Here is a 25,994-nt window from a genome sequence, read left to right on the forward strand (position 1 = left end):
CCCTGTGCCTCATGGGAACAGTCCAGCCCGAACTGCCAAGCCATGCCTTCCCTGGACCGAAAACAAGCTTCCTAGGACCGGTTTCTTGGCTGAAGAGGGGTGAAACCCCGAAACCGGTCCTAGGATGCTTGTTTCCAGTCCAGGGAGGACCTGGCTTGGTAGTTCGGGCTGGACTGTTCCCATGAGGCACAGGGTCAAGACTGATTTGCATATGGCTGGGTTCAAACTGGAATGGCATGGTGAGCAAAAAAACGATGGATTTAGGCCCAGATCTCTGTACTGGGGTGAATGTATGACATTGTTATGCATTCTGTCCATCAATTGTTGTTTTTGCATTTGTCACCCCGAGTGGGACGGGTATGCTCAGACGTGAGTCCCGTGCTCTCCATGCCACTGGAATCAAGCTATCTTGGCTGAAGAGGGGTGAAACCCCGAAACCGGTCCTATGATGCTTGTTTCCAGTCCAGGGAGGACCTGGCTTGGCAGTTCAGGCTGGACTGTTCCCATGAGGCACAGGGTCAAGACTGATTTGCATATGGCTGGGTTCAAACTGGAATGGCATGGTGAGCAAAAAAACGATGGATTTAGGCCCAGATCTCTGTACTGGGGTGAATGTATGACATTGTTCTGCATTCTGTCCATCAATTGTTGTCTTTGCATTTGTCACCCCGAGTGGGACGGGTATGCTCAGACGTGAGTCCCGTGCTCTCCATGCCATGGAATCAAGCTATCTTGGCTGAAGAGGGGTGAAACCCCGAAACCGGTCCTAGGATGCTTGTTTCCAGTCCAGGGAGGACCTGGCTTGGCAGTTCGGGCTGGACTGTTCCCATGAGGCACAGGGTCAAGACTGATTTGCATATGGCTGGGTTCAAACTGGAATGGCATGGTGAGCAAAAAAACGATGGATTTAGGCCCAGATCTCTGTACTGGGGTGAATGTATGACATTGTTCTGCATTCTGTCCATCAATTGTTGTTTTTGCATTTGTCACCCCGAGTGGGACGGGTATGCTCAGACGTGAGTCCCGTGCTCTCCATGCCACTGGAATCAAGCTATCTTGGCTGAAGAGGGGTGAAACCCCGAAACCGGTCCTAGGATGCTTGTTTCCAGTCCAGGGAGGACCTGGCTTGGCAGTTCGGGCTGGACTGTTCTCATGAGGCATAGGGTCAAGACTGATTTGCATATGGCTGGGTTCAAACTGGAATGGCATGGTGAGCAAAAAAACGATGGATTTAGGCCCAGATCTCTGTACTGGGGTGAATGTATGACAATGTTCTGCATTCTGTCCATCAATTGTTGTTTTTGCATTTGTCACCCCGAGTGGGACGGGTATGCTCAGACGTGAGTCCCGTGCTCTCCATGCCACTGGAATCAAGCTATCTTGGCTGAAGAGGGGTGAAACCCCGAAACCGGTCCTAGGATGCTTGTTTCCAGTCCAGGGAGGACCTGGCTTGGCAGTTCGGGCTGGACTGTTCCCATGAGGCACAGGGTCAAGACTGATTTGCATATGGCTGGGTTCAAACTGGAATGGCATGGTGAGCAAAAAAACGATGGATTTAGGCCCAGATCTCTGTACTGGGGTGAATGTATGACATTGTTCTGCATTCTGTCCATCAATTGTTGTTTTTGCAAACTTTGAATGGCGGCAGCAACTTTTCTCTCAGGTTGCGTCCAGACAATCATAACATTGATGTTGGCATGTGGATCCGTGTCTCTAGGTATACATACATCATTTTTCTTTAATAGCTCCAAAACTATTGAGTAGATTTACACCCAATTACAAAAAGCACTCTTTCTGGACCAAGATCTTGCTTTCTGCCAAATTTGGTGTAATTCTGTTCAGCAGTTTGGGCTGTAGTTGTATCTAAAACCCGTATAGGAAATTTCACGGGGAAATGTGTTTTGGGAACCCTCACCCTTTTTCTTGGTCCTCATTTGACGAATCACCGCAAAACTCTCCAAACAGCAACTAAAGTGAGTGGCAAACTAGTTTTGAAAATGTCATGAAGATACATCAAATGGCACCTAAGTTATTAACAAATCAAAAAATGCTTTTCCTATAAGTTTATACAGTTTTTTCGTTTTATGTTTTACTCTTCCCACCACAAAGTTGTAGCACATTCTGTCTAGTTTGGTACTGTTTGCTATTCGGATTCAAGCTTGTGAGTCCATGAAAGTTTCAATATTGGAGAAAATAAGTTACTTACCTGTAAACTGAGCTTCTCCAGTAATGATATATTTTTATAGATTCACTTGTGACACTCCTTCCTCCTAATTTCAGGAGCTCATTACATTGGATACCTCATTTATATTACCTTTACACTTGTGCTTTAAATTCTGATGTCTGGTAGCTCTTGTGGGGAAGAGTGAGTCAGGAGCTTCTTCCTGATTGGCTGAGGTTTGGTTTTAAAAAATAAAAATGATGTGAATTGGTTAACAGTGTCACTTCCTTAAGGTTTCCTGTTTATTGCTTTGCACTACTTTTTATAATTACTGTGGGACTCCCACCTCCATGATGATAATGATTTACGCATGTGAATCTATGAAAGATAACAATGCTGGAGAGCACATATACAGGAAAGTAACTTGCTTTATATCCTAGCCATTCAACCGGCTATGCTTGGTCATACAGTGCTAAGAGATTTCTTCCAGACATTTGCATCATCCACAGGATAGCCCCGATTTATAGAGGGTACTGATTTACAGCATATGCAGAGCATGTGATTTTACAGCTACATGTGCTATGAAAAGGAAAATGTTACTTGCTCTGTAAGCATCTGTTCATAGCTTATAGTGCTATAGATTTGCATATACCCACACTGCTCCCTGGAGCATGGGTCGGCTGCAAATCTCTCCTCTTATCTCAGGTTAGGGAGTAATAAACGAGCCTTGGGTTAAGTAATCCAAAAAGGTACACTTATGTAAGAGTGAAGAGCATTGCTCTGCAAAGACTACATCACTTGTGATAAAAAGTAATCTGAACTGTGCTGGCTTCTAGAGAGGATCTATTGTGGAGCACGTTCAATTGATTGGCTAAAGTTTGGACGATTTCCATTGGGGTAAATGTGCTACTAAGTACCCACTTTTGTATTGCCTAAATAAATGTTACATATACGATTATACTGCTACATACACGATTATCAGAAATTCTCATCCTGAAGCCTGACAATTATTCCAGCATGTGAATTTGTGCAATAAATCACTGGAGAACTGTAGTGATAGATAGTTAACTTGTTTCTTGTTCTTTATAAAAAAAAATTAATTTTTAACTTGGTGATTTTTTATATAAGTTGCATTATTCTAAGGAGATATGTGTGTTTTAAACCTAGGCAATCCTTTAACCTAGAAATAATGTTAGTTGAAAAGGTATAAAAAGCTTTGATTGACTTCTTTTAGTATCCATAAAATTCACACTGTTGAAGATATAAAGTAAAGATTGATGTTCATAAAGATGGACATACGGGAATGTGTAGTTGATTGTGATCGGGATTTGCAAACTTGTCTTAAGCGTGACCCTATTTTCTTTTAATAAGAACAGGTTTTAAACCCCCTATTACGATGATATGTATTTTTTTAACTGTGAAACCCAATATGGTTTCATCGTGCCCCAATACTCCACTCCCATTCTAGCCTTCTACCAATCCCACAGGGCTCACCAGTTGCAGGTTTTTGATTTATATGGAATGGCCAACCTGAAAAGTCAAAGACATTGTAGATATGAGAATACAGTACCCTAAGCTACATGCAGTTAAAACAGGTTTTTATATCATGGACCACTGATGGCTCCTAAATGTTATCGTACAATGTTTCCTTTGAACAATGCAAAGTCGGAGTCTCCCTCGGTTGTGGGCAAAATAATTATACAGTGAGTTTAACATTTAAGCGTTGAATCAGATGCCGCAAAGATGTTCTACACACTTTCCTATTTTTGTATATAAAGATTGTATGAGTTAACCATAAATATTGTTATCTATAGTTGTGTAAAAATAAACAAAATGTAAAAAAAAAAAGGGTTTTGAATGTAGTACATGTATTTGTGTGTTTTGTGTACATATGTGTTCATTTTTAAGCACTTCTCGTAGCTGCCTTTATACTGATATCCTGCCCAATGCTCGACTCCTCAGATTGTGTTTTTTTCAATTTTTGTAGGAGTTTGCTCCCCGTGTGATTGTAATGTACTTGATTGCAGCCGTTGCTTTTCTTTTCTACATCTCTAAGGTTCCAGAACGATATTTTCCAGGTATAAAACTTAATTCTTCAAATCTTTTATTCTTGAAATAATTTACTGAATGCTATGTGCTGGCTTTTGTCTATTGTATTTTTCTGGCAGTTGAGATTATTTTACATGGTACCGGTTCTATATATTATGCATCCAGTTCTTCAAAGCAGCACTGGCAATACAATGTGAAAAATAGATTAGAAGGAAACATTCAAGGGGGCAGGTAGCACATAATTAATACATTTCAACATAACCGCTATTGAAGAAGTCAATTTATATTTAAAACAAATAGCACTCCCTTTCGGATTTCAGTATACTTGAACTTCTATTTCAGAAAAAGAAGTGCTAATAAAATAAATATTTTCTGTAAAATATATTGTTATTCCCTAACAGACCTATTAAAATTGTATGTCAGTCCTCTTAGGAAATAATAATAATACAGATTTATAAAGATGACATCTGCCCAGATACGTCCCAGTGCTAAAGTCAGGTGGTGCAAGTACAAAGAATACGCCCCAACCAATTTTCCCAGATAAGCCAGGTTTTCAGCATCTTTCTGAACAAGTCTTCATTCTCCAAAAGCTGTAAGACTAAAGGAAGACCATTCCATGCCTTGGAAGCCAAGAAAGAGAAAGAATGTCCACCCCTCCTTGCTAATCTGATGCTAGAATCTCAAAACTCTAGATAGGGAGTAATAAATGAGCCTTTTGTTCATGTACTTCGACCTAGTATATCTTTTGATAGGGAGCATAGTAAATCCTCGAGGTGATAGTCATTGGCAGTGGTTCATCTGGTCTTGTTTGGAGCAGAATGAGTGTTTTCCTTAAGAATGTTCTTAAAGATATTTAAACAGGTTGTGCAGCTACGACACCAATGATAATACTGAGCTTCTCCAGTACTGATATATTTTTATACATTCACTTGTGACACTCCTTCCTCCTAATTTCAGGAACTCATTACATTGGATACCTCATCTATATTATTTTTACACTCATGCTTTGAATTCTGATGTCTGGTAGCTCTTGAGGGGAAGAGTGAGTCAGGGGCTTCTTCCTGATTGGTCTCTTACTCATAGGCTGCTTCAGTCACAGATGAATCATGGAAGGCTCTTTTTTTATTCATCATGCCAACACCCAGTGGGTCTCGCTTCGTGCTTGTAGTCCTAAAGAACAAAAATGTAAACCTTTAGTAGGTTCCGTTAAAAACATCCGCTTATATTAAGACATTTTTTACTCAATTGGTAGGGTCCAGAGTGCTGAGGTGGGCAGATTAATGCCGCTTAGTGTGCTGCACAAACAGCCTTGACACAGTTCCAAGCCGCAGCATCTCTTCACTGCGGAGATGGTGCTGTCTTAAAGACTTCAAGACCCAGCATGCTGTCAAGGACTAAAAAGCACGAAGCGAGACCCACTGGTAGTCGGCATGCCGGAAATGGATAAAAAAAGCCCATCATGATTCATCTGTGACTGAAGCAGCCTATGAGTAAGAGGCGTTGGCCTTGAAACGCATCAGGTGAATAAAGAATGTAACTTCTGGAGTGCTGTAGTGGGTTGTTGCAAAAATAAACCGGAGGGTGGTTTACTGTCGAGTGCGTCCTCAATGCTCTTGGACGTTTGGTGAAATATATATATATATATATATATATATATATATATATTCACTTAAAAAACCAAAGATTACTCGGACTACAGTTAGGAATTATCATTTGAAGAACCTTAGAAATTCAGTAAAAAAACAAAGGTTACAGGACCGTTATAGTTAGCAAATAGAATTTTAAAAACCTTGGAATTTTACACAAAAAAACAAAGGTTGCAGGGATGTTATAGTTAGACTGACATTTCACTTGTAGAAAACCAGAAAAATTCAGCCATTATAGTTACCTGAGTTAACTATAACTTGTGCCTCTGCAATGCACTGCTTATGACCTCACATATTACATCACTCTTGACATGGTCAGTGACATCACTGATGACATCACTGATAACATCTCAAATGACATCACTGATGACAAAAGTTATGAAATCATCCAGTGACTGTTTTTAAAAAGTTTATGAGTGCTAAATATATTATTCCTAGGTGTATTGGAAAATCAGTGGGTGTATGAGTAACTGTTTGGATGACTGAGTGGGTGTGTGACTGACTGTATAAGTGATTGATTAGGTGTCTCAGTGAATTTATGGATGAGTGACTGGTTGTGTGAATGTATCTGTCAGTTGATGCTAAGTGGGTGTATAAGTATGTTAGTTGGTATGTGAATGGCTATATGGTTGATTGATTGGTTGCTATCTCTGTGGTTGTCTGGGTATCTGTGTGTGAGTGAAGAGGTGTGTGACTATGGATGAGTGAGTGGGTGAGTCAGTGCATGTATGGGGTACGGAGAGGCTGAATGAGTGAGTGAGTGTCTGTATGGATGTGTTGGTAATTAAGTGCTTGTGTCATTATGGGTCAGGAACTGTGTATATGAATGGCAGTATAGGTGAGTGACTGGGTATATGAGTGACTGCATGAGTGAGTGAATGTGAGAGTGGCTATATGGATGAATACATGGTTTTCTCAGTGACTATCGGTGAGTATGTGTTACTATTTGTATGAGCAAGTAAGTGGATGTGTGTGTAACTGTTTGGGTTAGTGTGTACCTGTATGATTCACTGTATGGGTGAGTGTGTGGGTGTGTGAGTAGGTCTATGGGTGACCCACTCAGGGTGTGAGTGCCTGTATGGGTATATGAGTGGATATGTCAATGGCTGTATTGGTGACTGAGCAGGTGAGTGGCAGTATGGGCGAGCAAGTGGATATGTGTGTAAATCTATGAATTAGTGAGTGGCTGTTTAAGTACTGGAATGGCTCTGTCAATCGATTTGTAAATGGTTGTGTGGGAGTTCCAGTGGGTGTTGAAAGATTCTATAGGGGTGTGAGTTGGTGTGTCAGATGATGTGGATGACGTCATCAGTGATGTCATTGACCATGTCATGAGTGATGTAATATGTGAGCAGTGCCTTGCAGGGCGCAAGTTATGGTTAACTCAGGTAATTATAATGGCTGAATTTCTCTGGTTTTGTACGAGTAAAATGTCAATCTAACTATAAAGTCCCTGTAACCTTTGGTTTTAGTGAATTTCTAAGGTTTTTTAAATGCTAATTACAAACTATAACATCCGTGTAATTTGTTTTTTTTGTTTGAATTTTTAATGTTTTTTAGCGAGCAGTCACGTTTGCAGAGTTGTGGAGAAAGGGGGCTGGGCCTCCGACCAGCTCTCAGGAATTCTGCTGCGTAGGGCTTACAGAAGGTACAAGTAGGGCTTCTTGGCCCCCAAGGTCCCTCTGGAGCCAAGGGGACTTTATCCCACAACTAGTAGTGCGCCAGGAGGCACATTTGCAGAGTGGTGGAGAAAGGGGGTGTGACCTCTGACAGTTTTGCATCAATCCAGCTGTGTGGGACTTACTGGAGGTAGCAGAAGGGGTAGTTGGCCCCCAAGGATGTCCTTGGGGGCCAACTACACCTTCCTATTACCTCCAGTAAGTCCCACACAGCAGGATTGCTGACTGATAGCAGGCCACGCCATCTTTCTCCACCACTCTGCCAACGCGCCTCCTGGCGCGCTCTTGGTTGGGGGATGAAGTCCCCTTCGCTGCTGAGAGTCCTTAGGGGCCAACAAGCCCTCCTGTTACCTCCAGTAAGCCTCACACAGTGGGATTGCTGAGTTGTGGTCGCAGGCCATGCACCTTTCTACACCACTTTGCAAACACGCCTCTTTGCATACTACTATTTGGGGGATGAAGTCCCCTTGCCTCTTGTGGGTCCCTGCGGGCCAACTAGCCCTCCTGTTACCTCCAGTAAGCCCCAAACAGCTGGATCGCTGAGAGGTGGTCGGAGGTCATGCCCGCTTTCTCCACCACTGTGCAAACGCGCCTCCTGGCACACTGCTCCTTCGGGATGAAGTCCACTTTAGTCCTGAGGACCTCAGGACGATAGGGGGCCTCATCGCACCACCAGCAGTGCACCGGGAGGTGGTGGTCCCCAGGGCAGCGGGTGCATCGTGGACCCCGCAGTTCAATACACTAGCCCCAGGGAGGTGGCGCTCCCCGGGGCTGTATGGGGGGCATGAGCCCCACACTCTTTTTACTATACGATTAGCCCCGGGGAGATGGTGGTCCCCGGGGCTGCTGGGGCCCACGCGGCCCGCATTATTACTTCAGATTGCCCATGGACCTGGCCCACCCAGGGGCCTAATTGAACAAAGCGCGAGAGACTACGCTTCATTTACAAAACAAAATTCAGCCGGACTCGCAGATCCACCACGATTCCTGCTGAAATTTTAAAAAATATGCTTTTTTGGGCCCTGGGGATCCCTGTCGGACCCCCCTGAATAGGCCTTGGGGGTTTGTACCCTGCCCCCTTTTCTTGTCTTTTCATGTGACTCGGTTCAACCGAGTCATAAGATGGCTGCCAACACTTCCTGGTTTGAAGTGTTGGCGGCCAATCAGATCTAAAGCAAAAGATCGGGAGGGTTCGCTGATCCGCTAAGGCCACAGTTGTATATCTGAGAAATCTTTACATTTCTCAGGAACTACTGAACAGATATACACCATTTAACAAAAAAGAGTGATTTGTGAAGCAAGAGCTACCTTTGTGACAAATTTGGTGTAATTCCCTTCAGACGTTCTGGCTGTAGCCGTGTCTGAAGTTTACTATGGAAATTAACATGGAGAAAAAGCGTTTGGGACCCCCCCTTTTTTTTCTCAGCCCCTGCGTGACGAATCACCCCGAAACGTTCAACACAGCAGCTGAAGTGAGTGGCGTATTAGTTTTGAAAATGTCACGAAGATTCGTTGAACAACGCCAAAGATATTGGCAAATGAAAAAACACTTTTGTTATAGAAACGAGGTCCTAACTATAACTACCTAGTGGCGACCGCCAGTAGGTAATATATATATATATAAGTATCTATGTGTGTAAAAAACACTTGATACTTAAAATATTTAATACTTAGATGAACTTACCTTAAAAACTTTAACAGCCAATATGCCTTTACTATTCATGCCTTTACAAAGAAATTCATTGTAATGGCATGCGTGGTAAAAGCATAATTGTTGTAAAGACTTGCGTGGTAATGGCATGGGTGGTAGTGTTGAATGCCTGGTAAAGCCCACGTGGTAAAGGCATGTAGGGTTCTCGCTTCATTGCAAAGGCTGTTTCCCCCTTCACAGCAGGATGTACAAATGCATAGTATCTTAGAGTTCCCTTTAAAGAGAAAGTTTGATATGCTGCTCAAAACAAATGTAACTGGTGTCTGGTGTTTGTGGAAAAGAAATCAGTATTGATTTTAACAATCAATCAATCGTGATAACTTTATTGCACCACTTCAAGTGACATTAAAAGTATTCTACAATAATCAGTCAATAACATTACAAACATATAAAATATCAAATGACACGAGGGTGCATAAAACCGCATTATAAACTGCGGATTAAGAATAGAATAAAAACAATAATTCATATGTCATTACACCTGTTGCATATACACTTTGTCATTTTAAAATAATTTTCTCCACCTTAAAGCAGACCGCAGAAATTAAGCTACACAGTAACAAACAAAAGGGTTTGGTAGTAGTTGGAGATAATGTAACACTGGGAGACATTGTCTAAAAGAAAGTTTCCTTTCCTCCGCATAAATCTTACAGAAAAATAGAAAGTGCAGGGCATTCTGTGCAGATTGTGCGTCACATAGACAAAGTGGCAGTGCATCACCGGAATATGTTTTAACAGGGTAGCCTAACATTAACCCGTTCGACGCGCATGACGGAACGGTTCCGTCATGCACGTCGGTTGGGCTGTGCTTATGACGGAACCGTTCCGTCATGGCCCCGCCCGAGCACGGAACCTTCAGCGTGGCGCGGAAATCCGCGCCGCGCTGAAGGGGTTAATGGAATGTATTTTAGCCAAAATCATAACAAGACAAATAGATGCTGAGAATTAGAGACCGATATGAATCCATAGAATTGTCTATAATAGGTGTTAAGGAATATTGTTTAACAATGCCCTTGTTGCAGTTCCTTACCCATCTGTCTGCTCAATCTATCCAATAACCGGCATTTCAGTTCTTTTCTAGATACTGTCATGCATAGGGTGGGATCCTTAAACATATATCCAAGGGCAATTAGTTCTAAATTTGACTCAATGTATTTTAGCCATCGGATTTTTGATATAGTTAAATGATGAGCAAAACTGCAGAAAGCAGCCCAGTCTCTTAAAAAAACAAAAAAACATCTTCGATACTTTGGATTTTGGGAGCCTTCGTCACACCCCATACAAGTGGTGACTGAAACTACCTTTGCATGATAAATCTTTTTTATGGTATCTATTGGTTTCGATCCAAGTTCTTTTTACAAACTTAAAAAGCCCTCCAATACTTTTTTCCATTTGCAACCCCCTATTAGTCACCCTACTTTTCCAATTGCTCTCCCTATCAAGTCTAACCCATAAATAGTTAAAAGTATCCACGACCTCAAGATTTCGTCCTTCTATATGAAATCTGGGATATGTCTTACGGTTTGAACCTGCCACAAGAACAAAGGACTTGGATTCATTGACTTTTAGAGCTAAATTCCCCATAAAGCTTGTATACCCGACTATGAGTCTTTGGAATGCATTGCCAGTTCATGCCAGCAGTACCGCATCATCTGCATAGAGGAGTACGGGACTGCAAATGAGTTGACTAAGGGGACGCCTCTAGTCGATCCCACCAAGGCCGATTCTATGGCAGTGGTGTACAGCGCAAATAAAAAAGGGGCAAGGACGGAACCCTGTCTGACACCACGAGTAATACTAAAGTGTGTTGTGCACTCGCCCTCTCTGCCATATCGGAGGCATGCAGGAGCGTTGGTATACCTCTCATGGATAAAGTTAATAAATGTAATATCGGCTTCCATGATTCCCCTGAGCTTGGCATGAACTGCACAATCAAAAGCGGCCAACAGGTCCATTAAGGCCATATAGATATGGCCGACTTTAGCTGCAGTGTATATATAGCAATAATCATGTTTAAATTTAAGCACTGGTCAACTGTGCCCTTTCTTAAAACCATATTGAGGGGGAATAATTATATTCCTTTCAGCAGCCCATTCCTTCAATCCATTTAAAATTAGCCGATTAATTAGCTTGGCCGTAGTATCCAATAAGGAAATTGGTCTATAGTTTATTGGATTAGCCTTATCCCCTTTTTTATAAATAGGAATAATAACGGTCTTTTCGAGGCATGTGAGCTGAAGAATTCATACTTTTGCATAGATGGGCTCGGATGCTTGCACCTTGTTGTTGTCTTGTAAGAAGTCTTTTGTAGTCACAAGATAGGTGATTCCTTCCCTGGACGATAGTGCGCATGGGCATCTACTCCATCCTCAGATTGTTTTTTTCCGCCATCGGGTTCAGATGTAACTTCAGCGTTCCGGTTAGGTACCGTGTTTTTCAAACCGTTTCGACGTGCAAACCAGACGGTATTGTTCTCGTTCGTGTGCCTTTTGACGCGCTAACTGAAAAACTCGATTGCGGTCGTCGACGCGGGCCGCTGGGCCTATTGACGCCATTCGGGCCTACGTTTAATGGAAAGGACTCCACTCAAAAAATGCTCCCAGTGTGGAGCTAAATTCCCACACAGTGACCAACACAAGGTCTGCAACCTTTGTCTCTCGTCCGAATACGAAGAGAAAGATTGCCAAGCCTGCGCCTCCTTCTGCTCCAAGAAGACTATCCGTGATCGCCGGGCTCGACGACACGTTATGGCGCAACAGGCTGCACCGGTGCCAGAAGACATCTTCGATGAAGGCCCCGATGTTCCAGAGCCAGAGGATTCAGAGGATCTCGACATCGTATCCGAAGCGGATGACCGCATCACTCCAGATCAATGAGTGAGTACAGCTGCCCCTGCCCCAACCCCACCCGAAAAAAAGAAGGCTCCGGTCAAGACTTCGCCTGAAGGCCTTAGTCGCGACCGAAAGAAAACTTAAGAAGCCCCGCCTCCGGGCCCAGCTCCGAAGACAAAGGAGAAGCCTTCCGGCAGCTCAGGACCGGGCAACCCGCACGTCGGTGCCCCAAAAACACAGACGGTGCCGAAAGCGGGAACACATCCTACTCCCGCTGTCTCCAAAAAGGCCTCGGCACCAAGCACTCTGGCACCGAAAGAACAAAAAGCCTCGGATCCAAAGACACCTCAAAAACCTTCGTATCCCAAAAAGATTTCGGAATCAACACTGAAGCCGAAGGACCCAAAAACCCCTTCTAAGGCTCCAGAGCAGAAATCTAAACCACGTTCGTAACCGAATAAATCGGCGCCGAAAGAAGACGCCAACGAGGAAGAACTGATTCTACCAGATCCCATCGATCCGAAACAGAAAACACTGCATGTGGACCCTAAAACAGGCCATATTGTCAGTATCTCGAAGAACAAGAGGAAATTGGACACCCCACACATTCCTGAGGTGCCTGTGAAGAAAAGAGACACTGCAACTTCACCATTAAGATCCTTTTCTCCTGTTCTTCCTACTAAGCCTTTCTCTCCTCCAAAGTCTCCCATACTTCCTCCATACTCATCACCACCACAGGATGATGATGACCTAGGGGGTGGGGGTGGACATAATGACCCTTTCAATGATCCTGATGATGACACTAACATACCACTGGACACATGGGATGACTACAATGACCCTGTAGATCCTCCAGACCTTCCTGATCCAGATGCATACCCAACAAGGCCATCTCCCCCAGATGACAACATTGGTTTTAGTCAGCTCATTGATAGGGCTGCCCAATATCATGGCATTCAAATGCATTCAGACCCCACAGAGGAAGACTTCTTGGTAGACACAAAAGACAGTACAAACATTACCCATGCTGAAAGGTGTCATCAAACATGCTCCAGACGTCTTCAAAGACCCTGTCAGGACCAGGATTCTCAATCCTCGGATTGATAAAAAATATAAACCCGCCCCTAATGATCCCACCTACATTAAAGGCCAACTCCCTTAGATTCCCTAGTAGTGACTAATGCTAGGAAGCTTGCCAAATCTCAGACCTCCGGTGATGCTCCACCTCCCGACAAAGAGTCTAAATTACTAGAAGTTTCAGGCAAACGAGTTGCCTCCCATGCAGCTAATCACTGGAGGATAGCTAATGCACAAGCATTACTTGCCAGATACAATAGGGCTCACTACGACGAGCTTGAGGGCCTAATGCAGCATTTGCCTGACCAATACAAGGCCAAAGCCAATGATTTGATTCAGGAGGTCAAGTTAATCACAAACGCATTCATTAAATGTGCCCTCGATGCAGCAGACACTGTATCTAGATCAATCAACACTAGTGTGTTATTACGAAGGCATGCATGGTTGTGTATTTCTGGGTTCAAACAAGAAGTGCAGACTACTATACTGAATCAGCCGTTCAATCAGGAACAACTTTATAGCCCAGCTGTAGACACAGCCTTAGAAAAAATGAAAAAATACACTGAGACTGCAGAATCAATGGGTGAATTACAATTTCCATCTACACGAGGCTCCTTTCGTCGCTCCTTTTATAGGGGCGCATCCAAGAACATCAGCACAGACACTGCTTCCTCCTCCAACAAAAAACCCACACAAACACCCTCCAATAAGGGATATTTCAGAAGTGGATACAGGGGAAATAACAACAAAGGGAGAGGCCGAGGTAACAACACTCGCACCTCCCCCCACTAACAAACAATGACTTCCCTCCACTCCCTACAGACCATTCCACTCCGGTCGGAGGAACACTGTCCCAGTTCCTACCTGTCTGGAATTCCATCACTACAGACAAGTGGGTAAGACAAATTAGCCAGTATGGTTACTGCCTGGAACTTACTGCAACTCCCCCCAACATACCGCCCAAACAGCATCCAATGTCCGCGGAACATCTAACACTTCTGAAACAAGAAGTTCTCTCACTGCTTCAAAAGCACACAATAGAACCAGTTCCCGTAGAGCATCAAGGGACAGGGGTTTACTCCCTGTACTTTCTAATCCCCAAGAAGGACGGTACTCTAAGGCCAATACTGAACCTCGGACCTCTCAATTTCTACATACAGTCAGATCACTTCCACATGATCACTCTCCAACAGGTCCTTTCACTGCTGCAACAAGGCGACTTCCTTGCCACATTAGATCTCAAGGACACATACTTCCATATTCCCTACGCCCTGCTCACAGGAAATATCTAAGGTTCACAGTGGACGGCCAACACTATCAGTTCAAGGTTCTCCCATTCGGAGTAACCACAGCATCCAGGGTCTTCACAAAGTGTTTCGCGGTAGTAGCCGCACACTTGCGAGGACAACAGCAGATCCATGTATTTCCATACGTGGACTACTGGCTTATAAAAGCCAAGTCACACAGTCAGTGTGTTCATCACACTCACCAAACAATTCAGCTGATACATCACTTGGGGTTCACAATAAACCACGCCAAGTCACATCTACAGCCCTCCTACCTATATCAGTATCTAGGGGCCACGATAGACACTTCTAAAGCTCCATCATACCCCAATCCAGCTAGGATAGCCAGTATGCAAACTCTCATCACAAAATGTCAACCCCAACACTCCCTTCCAGCTCGAGTGTTTATGCAGCTCATAGGAATGATGGCCTCTTGCATTTTTATAGTACCTCACACAAGACTGCATATCCGCCCATTAAAAGAATGCTTAGCAGGTCATTGGAATCAGGCTCAAGGTCAACTTACAGATCTGGTGTTGGTGGACAGCCGCACACATCGCTCTCTGCAGTGGTGGAACACACAAAACCTTTCCAGAGGGCGGCCATTCCTAGAGCCAGTTCCACAGATAGTGCTAACAGCGGACGCATCACTCACCGGCTGGGGAGCCCATCTCTTAAACCACACAATTCAGGGCAGGTGGGCCACTCAACAAAAAGTGCTCCACATCAATCACTGGCAATTTTTCTAGTGTTAAAGTCATTCCAAGCACATCTCCTCAACAAGACTGCCCTGGGCAGCACGGACAATATGACAGAACATACAGAAACAAGGAGGAACGCATTCTTTGCAGCTATCTCATCTAGCGCAAAGCATATGGAGATGGGCCATTGCGCAAAACATATATATTCTGGCAGAACATCTTCCAGGAGTGCACAATCAGATTGCGGATCTGCTAAGTCGTCCGACACAGCAGATACACGAATGGGAACTTCATCCTCAAGTTCTTGAACCATTTTTCCAGATGTGGGGCCACCCAGACATAGATCTGTTTGCCACACACGCAATCGCAAAATGCCCAACCTTCGCCACCACGTTTCCACACCCGTTGTCCAAGGGCAATGCGATATGGATGAACTGGTCAGGCAGATGTGCGTACGCTTTTCCGCCTCTCCCACTCATTCCTCTAGTAGTACGCAAGCTCAAGCAACAGTCTCTCAAGATGATCCTAGTTGCTCCCACATTGGCACGGCAACCATGGTTCACAACACTCCTCGAACTCTCAGTAGTTCCACACCAAAAACTACGTCTCTCCCCACAGCTGCTGACGGAGAAACATGGAGAGTTAAGGCACCCAGATCCAGCACACTGAACCTAGCAATCTGGCTCCTGAAGTCCTAGAGTTTGGTACCTTAACCTCCCACCGGACTGTATAAACATTATCAAAGAAGTCAGACGCCCTACTACTAGAGCTTGCTATGCAGCCAAATGGAAACGATTCGTCATTTACTGCAATAACAACAAAATTGACCCGCTAATGCTTCCATTCAGAACATCATTTGCTATTTGCTGCATCTACAAAGATGTAATCTGGCATACTCATCCATAAAATTACATCTGGCTGCCTTTGCTGCCTACCTGCAAAACAGACAACATTTTTCATTGTTTAGAGTACCCGCTATCAAAGCCTTTATGTAAGGCCTTAAAATGATATTTTCTCCCACACTGCCACCCTCTCCGGTGTGGAACCTAAACATTGCCCTTCCTAGGCTCATGGGCCCCCATTTGAGCCTTTACACAAATGTGAACTGCAGTTCCTTACATGGAAAGTAGCTTTCCTTTTCACAATCACCTCTCTCAGGAGAGTAAGTGAGATCCAGGCTTTAACCATACAAGAACCATTCTTACAAATACATCGTAATAAGGTGGTTCTTAGAACAAATCCTAAATTCCTTCCCAAAGTAATCTCTGCTTTCCATCTTAATCAATCTGTAGAGTTACCAGTGTTTTTCCAAAACCCACATTCCGTAGCAGAGAGCTCTTCACACACTTGATGTCAAAAGAGCTTTACTTTATTACATTGACAGGACTAAACCTTTTAGAAAGACAAACCAACTGTTTGTAGCTTTCTCTCCACCTCATAAAGGAAACCCCATCTCCAAAGCTGGAATTGCCAGGTGGATAGTCAAATGCATTCAAATATACTACCAGAAGGCAAAACGCACATTAACAATTCCCCCTAGAGCACACTCAACACGCAAACTAGGGGCTTCCATGGCATTTTTAGGAAACATTCCCCTAGAAGACATTTGTAAAGCAGCGACATGGTCTACTACACACACCTTCACCAAACACTATTGTGTAGACATGCAGGCGAAGCAACAGGCTTCTGTAGGCCAGGCTGTTCTTAAGACACTTTCCAAACCACTGCAACAGATACAGGTGACCACCGCTAAGGGAGCCACTGCTGTACAGTCTATGCTATGAATTCTGCAGCTCATATGCCTTGAACGGAAAATGCCTCTTACCAGTATGCATCTGTTCTTGGCATGTAGAGCTGCAGAATATAATACGCTCACCTGCCTCCCCGGAACCTGTATCTGTTCCAGTGTTATCTTACTTAGATATATTCACATGGACATCTTTTCTGTTTCTTACAAACTCCATCATTTCCCATAATGTCGAAAAACAATTTGAGGATGGAGTCGATGCCCATGCGCACTATCGTCCAAGGGAAGAGTCGCCTATCTCGTGAATACAAAAGACTTCTTCCAAGACAACAACAAGGCGCAAGCATCCGAGCACAACACCAGATGGCGATCTATGCAAAAGTTTGATATTCTGCAGCTCTACATGCTAGGAACAGATGCATACTGGTAAGTAGCATTTTCCTTTTCCAAGAAGGTAGAATAACTATTTATTATTACATTAAGAACATTTGTGAGAAGGGGGGCCCACAATTCCTGATTATCTAAGCAGATGTATATCGGGACTCCATCAGGCCCTGGTGCTTTCAATGTACTACACTGTTTCAGGGCACCCTTCATGTCTTCCAAGGTAAATGGTATGAGGGTTTCTATAGTGGGGACTGGTAAGCCTATTTGCAAGATAGATGTCTCACCAAATTTTCCAAATACAGTATTGAAATGGACCACCAAGCATCCTCCATGACATATGTTTCTAAACTGATATCTGTGTCTACTTTTAAGAAGGGAGCATTGATTATAACCCAGAAACCTTTGCTGTCTCTCGTTACTACTGAGGTTTGTAATTTCTCCCATGCGTCCTTTTTCAGTGCCCTCAGTCTTGCTATTCTCACTGATTTATAGGCCTTGCGAAGTGATCTCACCAAGATAATATCTGATGGAGTAGATCGTAAAGCTACATGATGTGATCTCCTGGATTTGGAGCAGGCATCATCAAACCACTGTATTTCCCTATGGTTATTATGTGATTTTGAACAGAGTAAATTCTCTTTAATATCTATGAAGATACAGTCAAAAGCTAAAGGTATGGAGATACCAGTTGAGTCTAAATCTAAACATTTCTCAATTTCCTGCCTACTTCTATGCAGCACTCCCCCGGTAAATTGATTTGTATGTATTTTTTCCCATCTCAAGGTTACCCCATTTTTCCAATACACAAACCTATATTAGGAGGGATCCCTAGTTAGGTAAGGGGCCGAGAGGAACTCTGTGAGGGAGTACACCCTCCTGTTGGTAAACACTAAATCACTATAAGTACTCCCGTAATGGACCAGTCAGCAATAAAAACTCTGCTGCCAGCTCAGGTGTTAGTATGCCCTATTTGAAGTAAATAACACCACCTATGTGTGGGGAAGGAGGCAAGTCCTTTTGTTATTATTTTCCCTCACACACCCTAGTGGTGTCATGCTTCATCATCGGGACACCCCGACGCCTAAAGGTCAGGGTGGGCTCGACCAATATTTCAGGGAGCACTTGGTGAGATGATTTTTTGGCCAGGGGATATAAAGATTAAAAATCGGCGTCAAACCCCAGTTTCCCTTTATTCTTGGGTTTGGCACTGATGTTAAAAGATAGAAAAAAGGGTTGCTAGGGGTATTATAGTTCCAAGCTGTGGGAACCAATACCGAATAGGTGTTTATACGGGGCAGGACCCTTGGTGGCAGTGTGACTACACGGCTACCCCATATGTAGCGGTCCCACAAGATGTTTATCCTCTCCTTAATTGGGATGGAGTGAATTCAATTACGGAATGACATTTTAATAAGGAGCAGCTATCTGCCCTTACTGCATGTTAGTATAGGGAATTTCTCTTTCTCCTTCCCTAAACTTACAGGGGGTACAAACCCTGATGAATGTCCGTGCACCCTTTATGGGGCATGAAGGACAGAAACATGTTGGCAATAGGGTCCTAGGACCATAATACCCCTAGCAACCCTTTTTCATATCTTTTTTTCTATCTTTTAACATCAGTGCCAAACCCAAGAATAAAGGGAAACTGGGGTTTGACGCCGATTTTTAATCTTTATATCCCCCGGCCAAAAAATCATCTCACCAAGTGCTCCCTGAAATATTGGTCGAGCCCACCCTGACCTTTAGGCGTCGGGGTGTCCCGATGATGAAGCATGACACCACTAGGGTGTGTGAGGGAAAATAATAACAAAAGGACTTTCCTCCTTCCCCACACATAGGTGGTGTTATTTACTTCAAATAGGGCATACTAACACCTGAGCTGGCAGCAGAGTTTTTATTGCTGACTGGTCCATTACGGGAGTACCCCATTTTTCCTTCTAATATTCGGTTTAAGTAAAGGGTTCTGGGGAGGTTTTCGACTCTGACCACAATACATATGGGCTGTAAGAGTCTCATGATCACTAAAGGCATTGAATGGTGATTCTATCAACGAGAAGTGCACTCTTAATTGCTTCAGAAACCAATATGTAATCAAGCACAGAAGAATAAGATCCAGTGCAGAACGTATTAATTAACTGACCCGTGATATAAGTATAAAGAAGCTTATAAAGCGCTCGAATGCCAGAACGGAGTCTTGGCGCTGGAGTGTGCTTTATCAGCAACAAAAGGCGATTACTGGTGGATCTGAAACTGAAGAGACTTCAGGGCCTTCCTAAAAAGAGCATAATTCGGTTGGAGTCGCATGTCCACTGGTAGCTGGTTCCACAATTTAGCTGCACAGGTGGCAAAAGAACGACCACCCCATCTTGCTAATCTGAATCTAGAAGTGCAGATAAGGCCAAGACTGGCCGAACGCAATTCATGAGAAGGGATGTAATGCCTGAACCTATCTCTACCATCATTGGCACCCCCCACCGAAACAGGCCCGGTGTACCAGACAGAGCGCCTTAAACTCAATTCTCTGCTGAACCGGAAACCAATGTAGAGATCTTCTGCCCTTAGAAGTGGGATAACCCCTGGGTAGGTTCAGAATGACCCGGACCGCTGCATTCTGTAGAGACTGGATCTTACCGACCTGGTATTTATCAATACCCATGAACATGGCATTACAATAATCCAGTCTGGACATAAATAGGGCGGCCATCACCGTCTTCTGTAATGTCCGAGGGTTGCCGGGGTTGCTCATTTCAAGGCTAAGGGTCATTAACAATCTATTTAGATAGTCCCCATAATCACTGTGTTGGAAATGAGGGGAGCAATCCCTATTACCATCCATCAAAGCACACACAGAAGTAGCCATCCTCCTGCAATTATGTGAATTGAAATCACCCAGCCAAATTACATCCAGGTTTTTTTGGGTGGGAGTTCATAAGGTGTTTGATATCAGTTTCTAGTGGATCTAGTACAGTCGCCATATTGGTACCAAACTTGTAGTTATAATAATTGATGATTCAGTCCCGCCCTATATGCGCTTTGTAATTTTCACATAATAGGATGTGATAGTGGGGTGAATTGGCTAGAATTATTTTTACCTTAAGCCCTAGTAAATTAGATATTAAAGTTAATAATCCCCCACTATAACGGCCAGCATTAGAGGGTCGAGCAGGAGTTTGGTAGGAGAAATACCCATCTATGTGGACATCATCAACTTCCCATGTTCCTTGGAAATATAAAATATCATACTGCACCACCAGGGCCAGCCAATCAGAGTTGGCTCTTTTCTGGTTATAGTGCGCTATATTCCAAGACATGATTCTTAAAGAATCAGAATCTACTTTTGTGAGGGCGAGATTCAATATTGGGGTGTTACTTGGTCAATCACAAGCTTAAAGATCTCGCAATGGCGCAAATCTGTTAGTGAGTGGTAGGGTTCGTTTGTTCGGTGCGGTGATTTGACAGAACACTAGATTTAGGCAAGGAGCGTAAAGGGTTAAATAATCCTAATTTGGCATGTGCTGGAGTAATAGTGGCAAGAGGCTTATAGAAAAAGCCTAATGGCAATGCAAACAATCTCAGTATCAAACAATGGAGAGTTAGGCAAACATTGTAATAACTCACCCACCAAATATTGGTTACTAAAGTTTATAACCATACAATCACTATTGTTTTCATTGAAGGCCCCACCCACTTTACTCTTCATGCCATAATAAGGTGATGATGGATATTAGTCCCTCTAGTAAAGAATTTAGACACCCACTGTACGACCTTGCACATCAGTTGCTCTGTTGTTTAAAGTTGGTTGAATTTCAGGGTTGGAGTTCCAGCTAAAAATGATAAAGGGGCAAGCAGCAGGAGGGGGTTCAAGAGGCTCTCCAAATCCCTGTGGAAAGTTTGGATGAAGATTTGCGTACTCACAGTTAGTAGTGGAACTTGCAGCGCTTCGGTCTCCGGGGTCATTAGACCCCTCGGCGTGTGCCCTGATGGGGGCTTCTCTCCCCGTCTGCCCGGGTCTGTTCTCATGAATTATGTCTCCCATAGATGAACAATGATTTAATGGGTTACGCAATAGAGAGTCAGCGGACTCTCTTCCTGCTTTCGCAGAGTCAGCTGGTTGAGCTCTTAAATCATCTACCTGGGGTCTTGCTATGAGCACTGGCTAGGTAACATGATGTGCCAGGGCAATGGCAGGAGGAGGTAGCTGGCAGGAAAGTGGAGCATGGGAATGCACATGGGAGCCCTGCATCATCACCAATGACCACTCTGGATAGCGTTAATAGAGACTCCTCTATTTTAGATAATCTGGCTTCAGTTGGCTGAAGACAAGAAGAAACAATTTGCTGTAGTTTCTGAAGGAAGTCTTCATTAACGGTGAACAAGACAGGCCCAGGAGTAGTAATTAGGTTAGCAGCCACAATAGAATCCGGAATGTTAGATCCATTTACAACAGGGGGCTTAACAGTCTTAGGAATTTTAGTCAGGGCTCGCTTTTTTGCTCCTCCCCGCTTTTGTTTACTTGGAGGCTCTGCCTCTAAGAGTGAATCATCAGCAGAAACTCTAGGAGGACCTAAAGGACTGAAGCATGGACAGGGGGATGAGCAACAGCAATATTGTTATCAGTTAATGAGGGTGACGGGACAGTCGGTACAGCCGATGTCAGCGTGGTTCTTACCTCTTATAGTGAGAGGCTGCACCCCGTAAGCTCTATCTCCTTCGAGAGCACGTCCCCCGCTCTTGTTAAGGAGTCCAGGGTGTTCGTAATCCTCCCTCCTGCATCAATGGTTTTGGTCTTCCTTTTAGTCATTCTGTAGCACTCTAAATTCAGTGGATTTTAGAACAGCGGTCACCCCACAGAGTAGAAGTTAGAGGGGTGGCCCAGCCCAGCATCCTCCAGGCGATGACGGGCGTGGATGGGCCCACCCTAGGCCCAGGCACGACCCGATGCACGTCCCATGCCGCGGGGCCGGTGTCTCGCTAATAAGTGCACTCAGGGGGATGACAGCAGTAGTAGTCTCCCCCTGGGGCTTGCTGCTGGCGTTTCTCTCCCCTCCTGGGAAATGGCCTTGGTGGCTACAAGGAGCCACGGGGCCGGCATTGCGCTAATAAGCGCACTCTCCATGCAGGAGGGTGACGGGAGTAGTAGTCTCCCCCTGCAGCTTGCTGCTGCCGTTTCTCTCCCTTCCTGGGGAATGGCATTGGCGGCTACCTTTTTCAATGGCGTTGGCGGTAATTGATTTTAACATCTTTTAGTGTGGTATGAAGATTAAACACTTTTGCTTACAGATTTTATATTAAAAAAATCTTGATAACTTTGTACTTGCCATGTTCAGTAGATTGTATCAAGGCAGGATGAGTTGGCATTCAGTACCTTCTGGTTTTGGTGGGCTCAATAGAGTGAAGTGGCTAATCAGTTGATAGGTGCATCCTGTCATTCTCTGGTACTGAGTACTGTTCTGGATTGTTGTGCAAACGGGGCCACTTGAAGTAAATTCGGATATCACAGTTGCATCCGTGGTCCCCTTCTAGTTGTCTACCTCCGTGTTTTGGTGGCAGACTCTTCATGTCAATCTTGGACTCAGAGTGGATGGTAAAGATATTTTCTGGCCTAGACCCTGATTTATTGCATGGATCTATCCCTTGTTTACTTAAGCACATCTTTAGTCCTCTGTTTTATGTAGTAAGCTTTGGATTTAGTCATTGCTTAATTTGTAAAACATTAAGTGCCAGGGACCTTCTCGGAAGGCCACTGCAGCCTGCACCACCCATTGGCCCTGCCAGCACTGCCAACAACAGTACCAACATACCAATTAACCATTGCACTCCTACAAGCGTGGCAATTCAGACTGTTTCAGGCCACTCGAAGCTATAATAATGGTTCATAAGAGACTGCTATTATTGATTTTCAATGCAAATTGACTTAAACATTGGTTGTTGCACTCAATTTCAGAATTAAACAGACATTGCTACCAAGCGGTGGACTGTCACTAGAGCCAGTGCTGACAATTAGGTGCCAGTGCGAGCACCGGAAACCACAGGCTCAAATTAAGCATTGGATTTAGTCTGTCTGCTGTTCGTTAGAAATTGAATATTCGTCTCTTTTGATTTGATAGTTTGCTGTGTATTGCTGGTATCACATCCGTCTGACCTCTCTCTTTATTGCTCTCAGTCTCTGTCACTTTAAGACTCTTAATATTCTGGATCACCGCCTGGATTTGGGTCCTTTCTTTGATAGCCCAGTAGGCACACTCCACTATTAGTGAACCTCTGGTTGTAGCAGCTTAGCTTACTCGACTCTTGCATGGATGCAAAAGACTTGAGGTATAAATCTTGTCGACAGGGACCCTGCAAGAAGAAGCTAGTACTTGGTGAGCTTGTGATTGAAGCTGCGCCACTGGTTGGAGGTATTGCAGGGAGCTGTTTCAGAAGAGGAAAAATAGCCTAAAACTTAGAAGGATTGACGCAGAAGCCCAAGGACATCGCACAGAAACCTTTCACTTGTGACACCCATTTAAAAGAAGACAAAGGGTACAGGGTGTCTTGATCCTTTTGCAGCAGTACGACAGAGCCCTTTCTCTGGTATCAATATTAGAGGTAACTTGGGGTCTGGGTCTGAAAGGACCTGGCTTGGAAGTTCGGGCTAGACTGTTCCTATTGGAGCTGGTACAATCAGGATAGGGAAAGAGAAGATGTGATCCGACCGTCTTCCGGCTAATCATAAATAATCAAAGGGGGAGGGATCACTAGTTACTGGCACCAGGGTTCAAGTGGTTGTCTCTGGTATAGGTAAAAAACCCTCAATCACGTTAAACGTATGTCGGGGCGGTATATCTTGATTCTCCGCCGGTTAAATACGTGATAGCATCATCATTGGGTTGATTCCATGCATCCTCCACCCGGAGGGAACCACTGGGTTTTTCAGCAGTGATCAGGGAAAAAATGATAAAATAAAAAAGTGAAGAGTGCTCAAGTGAGTGATAAAAAAGGAGTTGTTCCTCATGCTACCTATAAAAAACTTTATTCTGATAGGTGCTGGGGAGACGTTAAAAAGAAATAAAGTTGCAGGTAGGATGAGTAATGGACCCTCTGCAACTTTAATCGTGGTGATTGGTCGACATGTTTCAGCTCATACACAGCCCAAAGGTCAGGGAGCTTTCTTCAGGACCACAGGTGAGTAATGTGAATTGAGGAAGTACATCAATTGGAAGTTCTAAGGTTGATTCAAATGAACTTCAAACAGGACTAATACCTATATACAGAGAAAAAAACCTTAATGAGGGTAGAAAAGGTGCCAAATGAAGTTTTTTAAAAGAAAGGGGGGGGAAAAGTAAAAGCAAATATAAATGGCAAATCTTTATATACTTATTGGCATACATTTTGATCTGCAAGTGAGGTTGCGAACCATCGCTCTTACTTAAGAGAGTAAACAGCAAAATCCCTAGGAGACAACGACTGGTGAGAGATAATTCAAACATATAACAATTCATCAGACATACATGTAGAATAAATATATGCAGCGGAGGTGGTGAAGACTGCTCGTAATGTACGTGTGTTCAATTCGCAGGTAAATTGTTTAGCCATACCTATTGGGAGTTAGAGGTTCCTTAGGTCTAACGTTTGTAATTATAGACATGCGAAAGAATTTATAATCAAGTAAGGTGTGCTATTTGAAGACAAGTATCAATAATACCTCTAATATGGAATTAGCGTGCAATATTCACTGTTAAATACCTGAATGTTTCAAAGTACGAACTCCGTACGAAGATACAAGGCTGCGTAAATACTAGACAATGAAAGAGAGGAAAAGAAAAACAAACATTACAAGGGGAAACCCCAGGTTAACGTTACGTGTCTTCCAAAGGCTGCAGAGGTGGAGGTCTCCATACCGCATGGTCCGCTACGACTTGTGCTGACTCTAGTTTCCTATGTGAGTACGTAGGTATAGGGGTGTGTCTTAAATAGTTGGTAGCGTAGAGACAGTGAAAGGACTAGAGAGGGCCGGTTTGTAGCCTTGAAAACTTTATTCAATTGTTGTCTACGGTTGCCGTGAACAGAGTACCAATCAGCGTATCAGTTTTATTCCGTCTGCTGCGTGGTTTCGGAAGAAGTTTCTTGAGAGAAAAAACGGCAACGTTGTTTCAATGCCAAATGTAGTTACCAAGAGCGGATGTGACCTAAATAGTTACTAATATAAAAGGGCCATCGTTTGGGGAACTTTAGGGATCCTTGTTTACCATGAATAGAGTGTAAGCTCTGAGTAGCGCATGTGTTTCCTTTCGTCTGTTGCTTGCTTTTTTGCGCTGTGTCTTGACAGATGAGGAAGGCACAGTTGATGGTAATACGGTGATACAAAAGAGTTGAAGTGCCAATGGGGAGCTCGAAAGGGTCACATGAGGGAGACAGTTGTGGCTGGTGGAAATCTCCGTTTATACGCTCAACCATGGGATATCATCATTCAGTCCTATGATGTTAGTCTTGAGTCGATGAACCCAACGCTGTTCTTTCTGGAAGAGTAATTTTTCTGCATTTGATGTTTTTAGTACCAGTGTTTCAAGAACTATCCAGCTCAGCTCATTGACTGTGTGTGGATGTTCAATGTAGTGCGAGCTCAATTTGGTTGTTCCTCTACCGCATTTAATGTTGCTGCGATGTTCGCATATTCTTTGCTTAATCTTCCGGCAGGTCATTCCAATGTATCGGAGATGACATGGGCATGTAATCATGT

At 43.8% G+C, this 25,994-nt stretch overlaps 1 protein-coding gene across 2 annotated transcripts in view; it reads left to right on the plus strand.

Moving 5' to 3' along the window:
• The window catches only part of PAQR3 (progestin and adipoQ receptor family member 3), a 341,693-nt gene that overhangs the window by 232,914 nt on the left and 82,785 nt on the right, over positions 1-25,994 (plus strand). For both annotated transcript variants that reach the window (XM_085640956.1, XM_085640955.1), the window contains exon 6: positions 4,149-4,239. In XM_085640956.1, the coding sequence (XP_085497082.1) occupies positions 4,149-4,239 (91 nt within the window). The remainder of the gene's footprint in view (positions 1-4,148; positions 4,240-25,994) is intronic.

The sequence above is a fragment of the Triturus cristatus genome, chromosome 2_2 (assembly GCF_964204655.1).
Source record: "Triturus cristatus chromosome 2_2, aTriCri1.1, whole genome shotgun sequence".
NCBI lineage: Eukaryota > Metazoa > Chordata > Amphibia > Caudata > Salamandridae > Triturus > Triturus cristatus.